Source organism: Canis lupus, chromosome 6, assembly GCF_011100685.1.
Source record: "Canis lupus familiaris isolate Mischka breed German Shepherd chromosome 6, alternate assembly UU_Cfam_GSD_1.0, whole genome shotgun sequence".
In the NCBI taxonomy this organism is placed as follows: domain Eukaryota; kingdom Metazoa; phylum Chordata; class Mammalia; order Carnivora; family Canidae; genus Canis; species Canis lupus.
Genome location: NC_049227.1, coordinates 38031129 through 38044623, shown reverse-complemented (window position 1 = coordinate 38044623; position 13495 = coordinate 38031129). Strand labels below are relative to the sequence as shown.

Here is a 13495-nt window from a genome sequence, read left to right as displayed (position 1 = left end):
TTTTACCTTTGGACAGATTTTACAGAGATGATGAGAGCCTTGGGATACCCTCGACATATCTCTATGGAAAACTTCCGCACACCGAACTTTGGACTTGTGTCTGAAGTGCTTCTCTGGCTTGTGAGACGGTTAGAATTGTACTTTATTAAGGTCTAAGAGTGAATACTATATTTTATTCAGTACCCACCTAGAGTACTGTTTGTAAAATACAGGATTCAGTAAATTTTGAGTTTGACAGACTCAATTATAACCTGTTAAAAAATCAGTTGTATATAAAGAATGATGTGGGAGAAGGGAATGTACTGGGCAGTGGTAAAAGATTTCTCAGTAGGAAGCAGACACTGGGCACTGGTCCACGCTCCTCTTCATGTTTTCACTTTCCTCGGGGTGACAGGGATCTCCACATGCTCTAGTGAGTATATTGGAGTAGAAATCATTTAGATTCAGATTTCATTTTGTGTGAAAAAAAAAATTTTAAGCTTTATTTATTCACGAGAGACACAGAGAGGCAGACACAGGTAGAGGGAGAAGCAGGCTCCCCACACCTGATGTGGGACTCGATCCTGGGACTCCAGGCTCACGACCTGAGCCAAAGGGAGACAACTCAACCATTGAGCCACCCATGTGCCCCTTGGGTGAAAAATCTAATTCAGGGTTGGCAAACTTTTTTAAGGAGATCGTAAATATTTTAGGTGTTTTTTTTTTTTTTAATTTTTATTTATTTATGATAGGCACACAGTGAGAGAGAGAGAGGCAGAGACACAGGCAGAGGGAGAAGCAGGCTCCATGCACCGGGAGCCCAACGTGGGATTCGATCCCGGGTCTCCAGGATCGCGCCCTGGGCCAAAGGCAGGCGCCAAACCGCTGCGCCACCCAGGGATCCCAATATTTTAGGTGTTAAGGCTACATAAAATCTTTCTACCCTATTCTTTACATCTCATAATCCTTTAGAGATGTAAAAACCCTCTTAGCATGCAGGCTGTACAGAGACACAGGGCAGCAGTCTGCTGACCGCTGGTGGGTCATCAGTAACTCGAAGAATTCCAGTAACTGCAGTTTGTCAAGCTAACTAGTTAGCCCTGGGTCAAGGGCTGTCAGCCAGAGTAATAGTTGTAATTATTTTAATTAAAATTTGAGGTCTGAGATAGATTTAATTTTGGAAGCTGAGCCCCAGATTTGATTTTTGAAGTTACTTAAGTCTGTTTTTATATGAGTATTCACTCCCCTTGGTGTTTGGTATTTTATGATGCTTTTGAAGTCTTTCTTAATCTTTCTCCCTTAACCGGGCACTCAGAGAGCCTGCTATTACAGATCGTCTCAGCTGCCCACTTTGTCTTTTGTGGACTTGGTGCTTAATTAACTTGTCTTTCTCTCCATGAAAGGTACGAACCTCAGACCGACATCCCTTCTGATGTTGAGACTGAACAAGACCGAGTTTTCTTCATTAAGGCAATTGCCCAGTTCCTGGTTAGTTGACAGTTACTTGTTGGAGTTGGACTATTAAGTACATTACAGATAAGTTTTTCTTTCCTACAGAAAGCAGCTACGGCTACTTTCACCTTTCTAAGCCCATCTGATCACCAGGTTCCTGTGGAGGCATTTCGCCAGTACAGGCTTTTCGGTTTTTTGGTTTCGATTCATTATTTGTTAAGAATTCTATTTAGTTAGTTTTGTGGGGTTTTTTTTAAATGTTTTATTTATTTATTTTATTTTATTTTATTTTTAAAGATTTTATTTATTTATGAGAGACACAGAGAGAGAGACAGAGACACAGGCAAAGGGAGAAGCAGGCTCCATGCAGGGAGCCTGACGTGGGACTTGATCCCAGGTCTCCAGGATCAGTCCCTGGGCTGAAGGCGGCTCTAAGCTGTTGAGCCACCTGGGCTGCCCCTATTTTTTATTTTTTAAAGATTTTTATTTATTTATCCATGAGACACACACACACAGAGGCAGAGACACAAGCAGGCTCCACGCAGGGAGCCCAACGTGGGACTCCATCCCGGGTCTCCAGGATCATGACCTGGGCCAAAGGCGGTACTAAACTGCTGAGCTACCTGAGCTGCCCCTATTTAGTTAGTTTTGAATAGGTAAAGTGCATCATAGTTAAAAAAAAATTTTTTTTTAAGATTTTATTTAAGAGAGAGCACGCATGAGCAGGAGGAAAGGTAGAGGGAGAAAGAGAGGGAGAAGCAGACTCCTTGCTGAGCAGGGAGCCTGACTGAGGGCTCAGTTTCAGGACCCTGGGATCATGACCTGAGCTGAAGGTAGATGCCTCACTGACTGAGCCACCCAGGTGTCCCTGAGATTTTTTTCTTAATTGTGAAACAATATAGAATAAAATTACTTTTTGTCATGTCTGCCATTGACCCAGTTCATCCCCAGTTCCATCCTCCAGTGATTCTTTATGGGTATATAAGCAAACACAGTATACATTCTTTTCCCTTCTTTTTACATGAATGGTAGCATATGGTACACCACTGCTTAGAATCTTGCTTTCTTCACTTAATGGTACGTTTTGGAGAACTTTCCAAATCCATATCTAGTTTCCTCATTCTCTTATACCTGGATAGCATTGCTTTCAAGGATATACCATGATTTATATAATTTATACATAGATCAGCATTTAGATTGTTTGTTAACTTTTGCTTTTTGAAACTGTGCTATAGTGATAACCAATACGTATCATTTTGCTTGTGGCTGTATCCTTAGGATAAGTTCTTAAGATTGGAATTGCTGGGTCAAAGATGCGTGCATCTGTAATTTTATTGTTATTTACCAAATTGCTCTCTATCAAGATTGTATCAGTTTACACACCCACTTGCAGCGCTTGAGTCCCTTGGAAGTTTAACTCAGCACAATCAGGTTATTAAAGAGAGGTTTTCAAATTACCTACATGGGATTCAATTTAGATTTTATGTATGAAAGGGCCTTAAACTTTTTTTTTTTTGTGTGTGTAAAACTAGGCCACCAAGGCACATATAAAACTCAATACCAAGAAGCTTTATCAGGCAGATGGATATGCAGTGAAAGAACTTTTGAAGATCACCTCTGTCCTTTATAATGCTATGAAGACCAAAGGGATGGAGGGTTCTCAGATAGGAGAGGAGGACATCAGCAAATTCAAGTTTGATCTTGGCTCAAAGGTAAGGACAATGAGAGGCTCTCAGTGACACAGGACAGAATGTGTACTTCTTAAACTCTGAAGGGGAACATGTCAGGTACTTTCCATAGTCCTTGACTGAGAGCAGTTTGTCAGTTCTGTGCTCACAGCATTTGGTTACAAAGAGAAGGCACAAGAAATGAATCCAGCTGCGTATCGAAAGCCCACTGTATGCCAGGCCCAGTTGAGATGCTGGGGATACAGGCGTGAACAACAAGGACAGAAATCCTGTTCCTGTGGCTCCAGGGGGGAGTCAGACTAAGCCACAAAGCAGAAGGAACGGCAGGTCAGAGGTGATCAGTGTGTGGGGAAGTCAAAGCAGGGCAGGGCCTGGGGTAGGCGAGGCGGGTATGCTCAGTAGGGAGATGGGACTGGTGAGTCTTCAGAGCTCTGAAGGAGGGAGGAGCAAGCCATGCAGCAGAGGAGGAAAGGTAGCCTCTGATGAAAGTATGCTTTGTGCGTTTGAGGACACGGGGCCATTCAGGGAGAGACTGGGAGCTGGGAACGGGGTGGTGACAGACCCCTGCGTGGTGCCTGCACAGCCACGGTAAATACTTTTGACTCTGAGCTGGGAAATCACTGCGCTTAGAGCAGAGAAGTACATGATTCAAAGGATCACTTTGGGTGCTGGGTTTTTTTTTTTTTCTTTTTTTTTTTTTAATTTATTTTTTGTTGGTGTTCAATTTACTAACATACAGAATAACCCCCAGTGCCCGTCACCCATTCACTCCCACCCCCCGCCCTTCTCCCCTTCCACCACCCCTAGTTCATTTCCCAGAGTTAGCAGTCTTTATGTTCTGTCTCCCTTTCTGATATTTCCCACACATTTCTTCTCCCTTCCCTTATATTCCCTTTCACTATTATTTATATTCCCCAAATGAATGAGAACATATAATGTTTGTCCTTCACCGACTGATTTACTTCACTCAGCATAATACCCTCCAGTTCCATCCACGCTGAAGCAAATGGTGGGTATTTGTCATTTCTAATAGCTGAGTAATAGTGCTGGGTTGAGATCAGACTGAAGGAGGTGAGGGTCGAAGCAGACCTGTTAGAGAGCAAGAGATGACCGTGACCTTGAACAGGGCAGTGATGTCAGGAGCTCAGCTGAGATGGGAGAGAGCTGAGCTGTCAGGTGTTGGAGGACTTGGTGAAAGCAGCAAGCCAAAAATGAAAGTTAAGTCTTTAACCCCCTACTGTGATGGTTTGGGCCAGGGGCTAAAAGCAGAGGAAGCATCACCCCTCTCTTCTGCCAGGCTGTTGTTTTTTCCCAGGAGAAGACACACCCTTCAAGGGGTTGTCTCCTGAGGGAGCTCTCAACAGAAGGCTCCGGCGGGCGGGGAGGACTAGGAAGAGTGGTGTGTCTTGAGTCAGTGGGAAGAGTGGCCTCAGGTTTTCTCCCCAGCTCTCCCACAAGGAGGCAGAGGCAGAGGTGCTGAAGAGAACCTCAACCCACCCTGAAGACCTGGGAGTGAAGGCTCCCAGGCTAGGGGTGCAGATGGAAGGTGGGGGTCAGAGGGCCTGAATCCTTGACTGCCACTCCTTTCAGAGCCTGCACTGCCTTGCTGGGCCTTGGCTGGTGTGAGCCTGGGCACAAGTCCTCGCTGACTGCATGAGGCCTGCCAGGGGAAGCCTTTGTGATCACCTGTGGTCAGGCCGGAGAAATCATACTTAAGTGTTTTTTTTTTTTTTTTTTAAGATTTTATTTACTTATTCATGAGAGACACATAGAGAAGGAGAGGCAGAGACACAGGCAAAGGGAGAAGCAGGCTCCATGCAGGGAGCCTGACATGGGACTCGATCCCAGGACTCCAGGATCACGCCCTGGGCTGAAGGCGATGCTAAACTCCTGAGTCACCCGGGCTGCCCCACATTTAGGTTTGTAACTAGGAGCCAGACTGCTCAGTGGAAAGAAGGGGCCAGAAGTTAGAACCTAATTTAAATGTGGATCTTGTGGGTTTGGATGTGAGTTGAGAGAAAACCGACCATGCAGAGAAGATCCTACAGCCACACTGTCTACTGGAAGTTTCTGTGATGATAAATGTTCTGTATCTATGCCATACTGTAGCAGCCACTAATCCTGTGTAGCTAGCACAACCGAATGACCAGGTTCCAAATTTTATTTAAATTTAAATAATTTAACATTGAAAATTGGCCACACAGTTTAGCCATCAGAGCTCTGAAGTATTTGGTCTGAGTACCTGCAGTGGTGAAGTTGCATTTACTGAAATGGAGGGGATTGTGGAAGGAGCAGGCCTGGTGGGAAAGGTGGGGAGTTTGGATGGGAGCACATTGAGTATGGGGGCGTCCAGCCTCCGGTCATAGGAGGTGTTGCCGCCTGAGCTTAGGATGGAGAGGGGGTAGAGAAGAGTTCAGGGACTGAATTCTGATGGCCTCCAGGGCTGGGAAGTGGGAAGCTGGGGAGATGATGAGACAAAGGGAATGGGACATTCGCTGCAATGAGGTTGTGTGTGTGGGGTAGCTGGAGGAAGCAGAACCCTGGGGGACTAAGGAAAGGGGAAGAAAGTCAGTGGCTATGAACGCAGAGGGAGACTTGCTGTCCGTGGCTTGGGAATAAAAGTGAGGTGGGACTTCATTGGGGAGCGAGGAAGAGTGAGCAGAGTAAGGAAATGTTTGGGTTCTCTGGAAAAGTTAGCATGAACAAGGAAGTGTTGGGGGGACCTGTGAACCCTAAGAAAGAAGCTTGTGCTTGGGGCTAGAGGCTGGCATCTTCCCAGCAGTAGCTCCACCCTTGTAGGAGCCAGCTACTGCTATGCACATGTTAACTCACGGGACCTTGGGACCCTCGGCAGCCCTGCACCCTGCTGTGAGGAGGCAGAGAGCTGGAAGCAGCAGGGTTGAGCACAGGACAGCAGGATTCTGCAGCAGGAAACGTGTCTCTGAGGTTCCCCTCTGGGGAACAGCTCATGCACAGGATGGAAATATGTGTCTTGTGGAAAACGTGTTTAGCAGTCAGGTATCCTGACTGGTGGCAGGAATTGTTATTAACAAACTGGTTGTTTCTGAATGTCTGTTAAAAACCTGTCACTGAGGTTTCTGTTTTTGATATTTTCCCTCCAGATTGCCGATTTGAAAGCAGCCAGGCAGCTTGCTTCTGAAATCACCTCCAAAGGAGCATCTCTGTATGACCTGCTGGGCAAGGAAGTAGAGTTGAGGGTGAGCTGAGTTCAGATACTTAAATACTTAGCTGAGCATTTTTCAAGGTTTTCTTGCCGATTCTGTGATTTCCCTGTCCTCGTTTCATCACACTGAACCTGATTAAATGAGGAATGTGCAGGGAGGTCATAGTATGAACTGCTAATCCTGATTCTAGTGGCTGCTGCTCTGTTCTTAATAGCTTTGACTTTTAGTTCAGGAATGGCAGTTATGTGGCATGCTTCTGGCACTTGCCTCCTTGTGCCCATGGCAGACTTTGCTGGTCATGGTGTTTTTCCTTGGGAACTCAGCATTTGTGTCTACAAAGTGCTCTTCTGAGCCCATGGTTCCCAGACCTTGCTCCCAAGAGGAGTCCCGTGGGGACCTATAAAAACTACTGATACTTGGCTTCCGTGCCAGTGTCATTGGCTTGGAGTAGACATGGACACTGGGGCTTGTTAAGTCTTAGCTAATCTAATGTGCAGCAGATTTGGGCAGCCTGTGACCTAGCCAGTTACTACCCCTCAGCTGAAGTTGATGTTACCATTAAAATTTATTTGCACTCCTTGTTCTAGACAATGCCAACCAAGGATAATGCTTCATCCACTACGTTTACAGAGCTGTTTAATAAGAGTGTGGCTCCTATAGTCCTTTTAAATGTCCAAGTTGTCCTCCATACCAGTGAATTAGAATGTCTGGGGGTGAGAGCCAGCCATCCAGCCCCCCCACCTTTTTAAGATTTATGTATTTGTGGGGGCGGGGTGGGGGAGAGGTGCCAGTGGGAGGGACAGACGGAGAGGAAGAGAGAATGTCAAGCAGACACTGCACTGAGTGTGGAGCCCAACTTGAGGCTCTATCTCAAAACCCTGAAATCACAACCTGAGCCAAAACCAAGAGTTGATCACTTAACCAACTGTGCCCTCCAGGCACCCCACTCAGGGGCCGCCCAGACATCCAGCTTTTAAAGAACTCCAAGTGATTCCATTGTGCAGTAAAAGTTTGGGACCTACTGGTTTAAGAAGAAATGGAGTTTTGTTTAATTTTTATCTGTAAGGATTTATGGCATTTGAAGCATGCATGCTCACCTCTAATGTTTTTAAATTAAGTGCATTTAATTAATTTTGTTCCAGTCGGTAAGTCAGCCATGACCTCTCTCACTGCCTGGCCTGTGTTCTGGAATCACTGCTGTAGTGTAATGGTATTTTTCCTCTCGCTTTTCATTTCTGTCCCTGGAAGCAGGGGACTTGGGTGCCAGCTCACTATCCTGCTCTTGATATATTAACCTAGCAGTTGCCACCTGGTGAAGGGCAGTTGACAGAATAAAACTGCCACTCTTATCTAATAGCTAATTTAGATAACTAACAAGACAGCTCCAGGCCTTCTATGTTTTCTCTTTATAGTGCATGTGGGTGTGTATCTGCATGCATTTCTAACATACCTAGAGACAAGAGCTCATCACTTGATAATTGCCACAGAGCTGTGGCTTCATTGTATGACTTCAATTAGGATTCCTACTAGGGATTCTTAGCACCATCCTATAATGAATTGAAATAATCAGTGGCTGAACAATTGCCATGGGAGCCAAGAATATGGTACTTCTCACATTCTGTATATAGCTGTAATCTGAGGAAGATCCCCTACCCAGTATTTGTTTTTCATACACTCAACAAACATTCCTTGAGGACTAGCACCCACCACAGGCAAGGCACTGTGCCTTGTGTCCTTGAGTAGGTCATAATCCCTGCCCTCCATAGTTTCCATCAGTTGGGGATATGAGGAGTACCATGGAATAAAGGAAGCCAAGGCTGAGTTTGCTGCAGGAACCTTATAACTGCATTGGCGTTGAAATCCCATGTGTCAGAAGTTCCTAGCACTGTGATAGGCACGGATGCCTCCCTTGATTGGTTCATGGTTAATGCCAGGGGCAGGGCCATGGTGACTCCTCTCATTATGGTTGGTATCAGTTATCAACAACAAGCAACTTAGAGGGAATCAATCATAGGAAAGATCATAGAAGCTGGCAGAGGATTCATACAGCAAGTTGAGCAACACTTGGTTTTGGATTCACCTGAACAAATGTAGGGAAAGGAGTAAATTTGGGAGAAAAGATGATGGAGGTAAGCTCAGTTTTGCCTGTGGTGTCTTGGCGATGTGGGGGCTGTAGTTGGGGACGGCCCAGGGCATTAGAGGGAGGATAGGTTGGCAGTAGGATTAGAAAGATGTGGAGCCACCTGGCTGGCTCAGTTGGTGGAGCATACGACTCTTGATCTCAGGGTTGTGAGTTCAGGCCTCACATTGGAAGTAGATACGACTTTTTAAAAAAAAGACGTTTGGAAGAGGTGCTGGAAGAAAATTTTACATCAGAGATGTACCCTGTAATAGAACTTTGGAAAACTAATCTATAAGCCATATCCAGATCTGGGGAATAGTTTTGAGAATTCATTTTCTGAAAATACTTGTAATTTCATTTCATTGTTTCTCATAGGAACTGAGAACAGAAGCAATTGCCAGACCTCTGGAAATAAATGAGACTGAAAAAGTGATGAGAATTGCAATAAAAGATATTTTGGTAAGATTATTTGCTTTTCTGTAATGTTTTTGTGCCTAGGACTTGAAAATACTGATTTATTCCCTGACTTCTTAAGACAGAATAACCCTAGGCCTAGTGACAGAGAAAGGGGTATGATTGTGGGGAAATGGAAAATGCAGAGGACAGTCTAGGATACGTAGGTTACTTACTTCTATTTTTTTCCCGTTGTTATAAATATGAACAACTTCTCCCCCCAAGTTTGTCAGTTTTAATAACAATTCCCTTAAATTCTTCAATAATTTTCATAAGTAATGCTCTATTGTATGGACTTTCATTACTTTATTTAACTACTTCCTTACTATTGGGCATTTAAGTCATTTTCAGGTTTACCTTTTTTTTTTTTTTTTTAAATGTTGCTCACACCTGGGCATGGAGATTTTTTCTCTCTCTCCTTAATTTTTATTTTAAAAAATGTTATGTATTTCAGAGAGGAAGTCAGCATGAGTTGGGGGATGGAGGGACAGAAGAGGGAGAAGCAGACCCTCACTGAGCAAGGAACCTGATGCGGGCTCAATTCCAGGACCCTGAGATCGTGACCTGAGTTGAAGGTAGACACTAGACCCACCAAGCCACCCAGGTGTCCCATCTCTCTCTCTTTTTTTAAATATTTATTTATTTCAGGGATCCCTGGGTGGCGCAGCGGTTTGGCGCCTGCCTTTGGCCCAGGGCGCGATCCTGGAGACGCGGGATCGAATCCCACGTCAGGCTCCCGGTGCATGGAGCCTGCTTCTCCCTCTGCCTGTGTCTCTGCCTCTCTCTCTCTCTCTCTGTGACTATCATAAATAAATAAAATCTTAAAAAAAAAAAAAGAAAAAAAAAATATTTATTTATTTCAGGGCAGCCGGGGTGGCTCAGCGGTTTAGCGCTGCCTTCAGCCCAGGGCCAGATCCTGGAGACCTGGGATCGAGTCCCACGTCGGGCTCCCTGCATGGAGCCTGCTTCTCCCTCTGCCTTGTGTCTCTGCCTCTCTCTCTGTGTGTCTCTCATGAATAAATAAATAAACTCTTAAAAAAAAAGACTTAAAAAAAAGATTTATTTATTTCAGAAAGAGAGTGAACACATGAGCTAGCTGAGTGAGGGACAGAAGGAGAAGGAGAGAGAATCTCAAGCAAACTTCCTGCTGATTGTGGAGCCTGACACAGGGCTCGATCTCACAATCCTGAGACCACGACTTGAGCCAAAACCAAGAGTCAGACACTGTAACCAGCTGCACCCCCCTGGTGCCTCTGGGCACAGGGTTTCTAACTAGCGCTATAAAGAATAGAATGACCGCCATCCTTTACTGCTTACCTACAGTCAAGTATTTGCTCATCTTACCTGATACATTCATTTGGAGGGCAGTAGTGAGGGAGACTCTAGACTCAGACTACTTGGGTTTGAATCCCACTGTCTGATCTTAAGTAAGTTACTTAACCACCCTGTGCCTCACTTTGCTCATCCATAAAGTGAGGAGAATGGTACTGTCTGCCACATAGGGTCATTACGTATATTCATTATGACAGTGCACGGTATTTGTAGTCTCCAGCACATGTAGGTATTCAGTCATTACTAGGGATTTATTTTATTTTATTTTATTTTATATTTAATTTAATTTAATTTAATTTAATTAATTTATTTTGGGGGGGGATTCGTTTTATTCAATAGACATAGGAGAGGGGATCCCTGGGTGCCTCAGCGGCGCCTGCCTTTGGTCCGGGGCATGATCCTGGAGACCTGGGATCGAGTCCCGCATCTGGCTCCTGGTGTGGAGCCTGCTTCTCCCTCTGCCTGTGTCTCTGCCTCTCTCTCTCCCTCTGTGTCTATCATAAATAAATAAATCTTTAAAAAAATAGACATAGGAGAGCCTTATGTAAACTAGGAGTAGCATAAAACAAGAATTTGCTGAGAGTTGTAAATTCTAAAATTTTTTTATTCTTTTTTTTTTATTCTTTTTTTTTTTTTTTATGAGCTGAGATGGGACATCAGTTATATGCAGGCAGACAGATCCAAGAGGTAAATATGTTAAAGATAATGGAAGTCAAGGTTTTCACGGTTGGAAAACAGTTACGGATATGAAAAACTTAGAATGAACCCTGAAATTGGAGGTGTTGGCTAAGTGCATAGTTTTCATTGGATAGACAGGTAACTGGCTAGCTCTAGGAATGCATTTGGTAAAAAAAAAAAAAAAAAAAATGCATTTGGTACGCATGTATGTTTGTACACATGAGTGTATGTCATATATTTATGTACATGCCCAAGTACGCCCACATACACATTCATACATTTCCTAGCTCTGAGCAAACCTACCATCAGATCTTGGCTTCTCAATGCCATTCTCCACTAAAAGGAACCAGGGCTCTTGGAGAGAAGCATCTGAGTCCAGAGACTGGAACAGGAAAGTACAAGATCCCGTCGTGCCCAGAGAATGAAAGGGATCTATCAAAATCCTTTGCAAAATAGATAGCAAACCAGGGACAATTTAAGCTTCAAAATCAATAAATTATAGTAATGGATCATAGAGCATTGAATGAAATGGGAGGCCATGAGTTCTCACTGATATAAAAAATAAAGGACTATATTGAAAGCTGATGAAGAGAAAGTCTTTATTTCTTATAGTTTCAAAGTAGTTCATCTCAAGAGTACTTAGTAATTACAAAGGAGAAAACAGTGACTCCACTTGAGAATCCTGGCAGACACCTGCTTAATCAGGTGATCAAAGTGTAGGTCGCTGGTAGTGGGACAAATAAAAATCCTGCACACCCTATAGGACTCAGTGATAGCTGTGCTGTTTCTGCTAAAAGGTGCGTAATCTGAAGCTTATCAGACAAAGGCAGATTGAAGGACATTTTCCAAGCTGCTTGGCCCTTTTCTCCAGCAGTGGAAGGACATGGAAGTCCAGGAAGGGCCAAGAAGCCAAGGAAATGTGATGACCGAATTCCAGGGTGACCTCCGCCTGGTGTTACGGACGCCACGGCACAAGTGGGGATATCTGAGAGAGTCTGAGGACTGCAGGGTGGTGGTGCACCTGCGTTCATTTCATGTTTCAGTGATTATATCATGGTTGTGAAGGAAAGAGAAAGTCCTTGTTCATGGGAAATACAAATATTGAGAGGTGATGGGACCTCAAGCCAGCAACCCACTCTGACCTGGGTCAGGAAAAAATGCTTTGTATTCTACTCTAGCTGTTTGTAAGTTTGTGATTGTTTCTCAATGTAAGTTTTTAAACTGCTAATACTCTTGTGCTTGTCAGTGTTCTGGCTGGATCAGGTTAACATGGCATGAATGTGCCTTTAGCACTAAGTATACATTAGAATAGTGAAAGGAGGGCACTGTTCATTTCTTGGGGGAACCTCCTTATGTATGTATGTATTATTTCCTTTTTTATTTTTTTAAAATATTTTATTTTTTTTATTAATGAGAGACAGAGAGAGAGAGAGAGAGAGAGGCAGAGACACAGGCAGAGGGAGAAACAGGCTGGCTCCATGTAGGGAGCCCGAAATGGGACTCCATCCGGGGTCTCCAGGATCACGCCCCAGGCCAAAGGTGGCGCTAAACCACTGAGCCACCTGGGCTGCCCTATTTCCTTTTTTAAATTGAAATATAGTTGACATGCAATGTTAACATTTTTTTTTTAAGATTTTATTTATCTATTCATGAGAGGCACAGAGAGAGAGAGAGGCAGAGACATGGGCAGAGAGAGAAGCAGGCTCCATGCAGGGAGCCTGATGCGGGACTCGATTCCAGGACTCCAGGATCACGCCCTCTTTCGAAGGCAGACGCTAAACCACTGAGCCACCCAGGGATCCTCTCAAGGTTAACATTAGTTTCAGGTGTACAACATAGTTGGTGAAGGCCTTTTAATGTATATGTTAGTTGCTACAAAATATCCATGATGTTTGATAATTCTAAAAGCAAAACTAAAACAACAGCATGGATACTGAAAAGGGGTTATGATATATAGTTGTTTCAGAAAGCTAGGGGAAATTGTGTTTATCACACTGATAGTTATTTTTTTTAACATCTTTTTTTAAAAAGATTTATTTTTTTTAAGATTTTATTTATTTATTCATGAGAAACACAGAGGCAGAGACATAGATAGGCAGAGGGAGAAGCAGGCTCTGTGGGGAGCCTGATATGGGACTCGTTCCCAGGACCCCAGGGTCATGCCCTGAGCCAAAGGCGGATGTTCAACCACTGAGCCACCCAGGCATCCCTAAAAAGATCTATTTATCTATTTGAGAGAGCGAGCATGTACCTGCATGGTTGAGGAGAGGCAGAGTGAGAGGAAGAATCTTTTTTTTTTTTTTAATTTTTTAAATTTTTATTTATTTATGATAGTCAGAGAGAGAGAGAGAGAGGCAGAGACACAGGCAGAGGGAGAAGCAGGCTCCATGCACCAGGAGCCCGACATGGGATTCGATCCCGGGTCTCCAGGATCGTGCCCTGGGCCAAAGGCAGGCGCCAAATCGCTGCGCCACCCAGGGATCCCGAGAGGAAGAATCTTAAGCAGAATCCCCGCTGAGTGCAGAGCCCAACATGGGGCTTGATCCCACGTTCCCGAGATCATGACCTGAGCGAAAACCAAGAGTTGGACGGATGCTTAACTGACT

At 44.3% G+C, this 13495-nt stretch overlaps 1 protein-coding gene across 8 annotated transcripts in view; it reads left to right on the top strand.

Moving 5' to 3' along the window:
• CLUAP1 (clusterin associated protein 1) overlaps window positions 1-13495 on the top strand; it is a 38272-nt gene that overhangs the window by 3716 nt on the left and 21061 nt on the right. For all 8 annotated transcript variants that reach the window (XM_038540574.1, XM_038540575.1, XM_038540578.1 and 5 more), the window contains exons 2-6: window positions 17-128; window positions 1383-1467; window positions 2964-3143; window positions 6242-6337; window positions 8802-8885. In XM_038540574.1, coding sequence (XP_038396502.1) covers window positions 17-128; window positions 1383-1467; window positions 2964-3143; window positions 6242-6337; window positions 8802-8885 — 557 coding nt within the window. The remainder of the gene's footprint in view (window positions 1-16; window positions 129-1382; window positions 1468-2963; window positions 3144-6241; window positions 6338-8801; window positions 8886-13495) is intronic.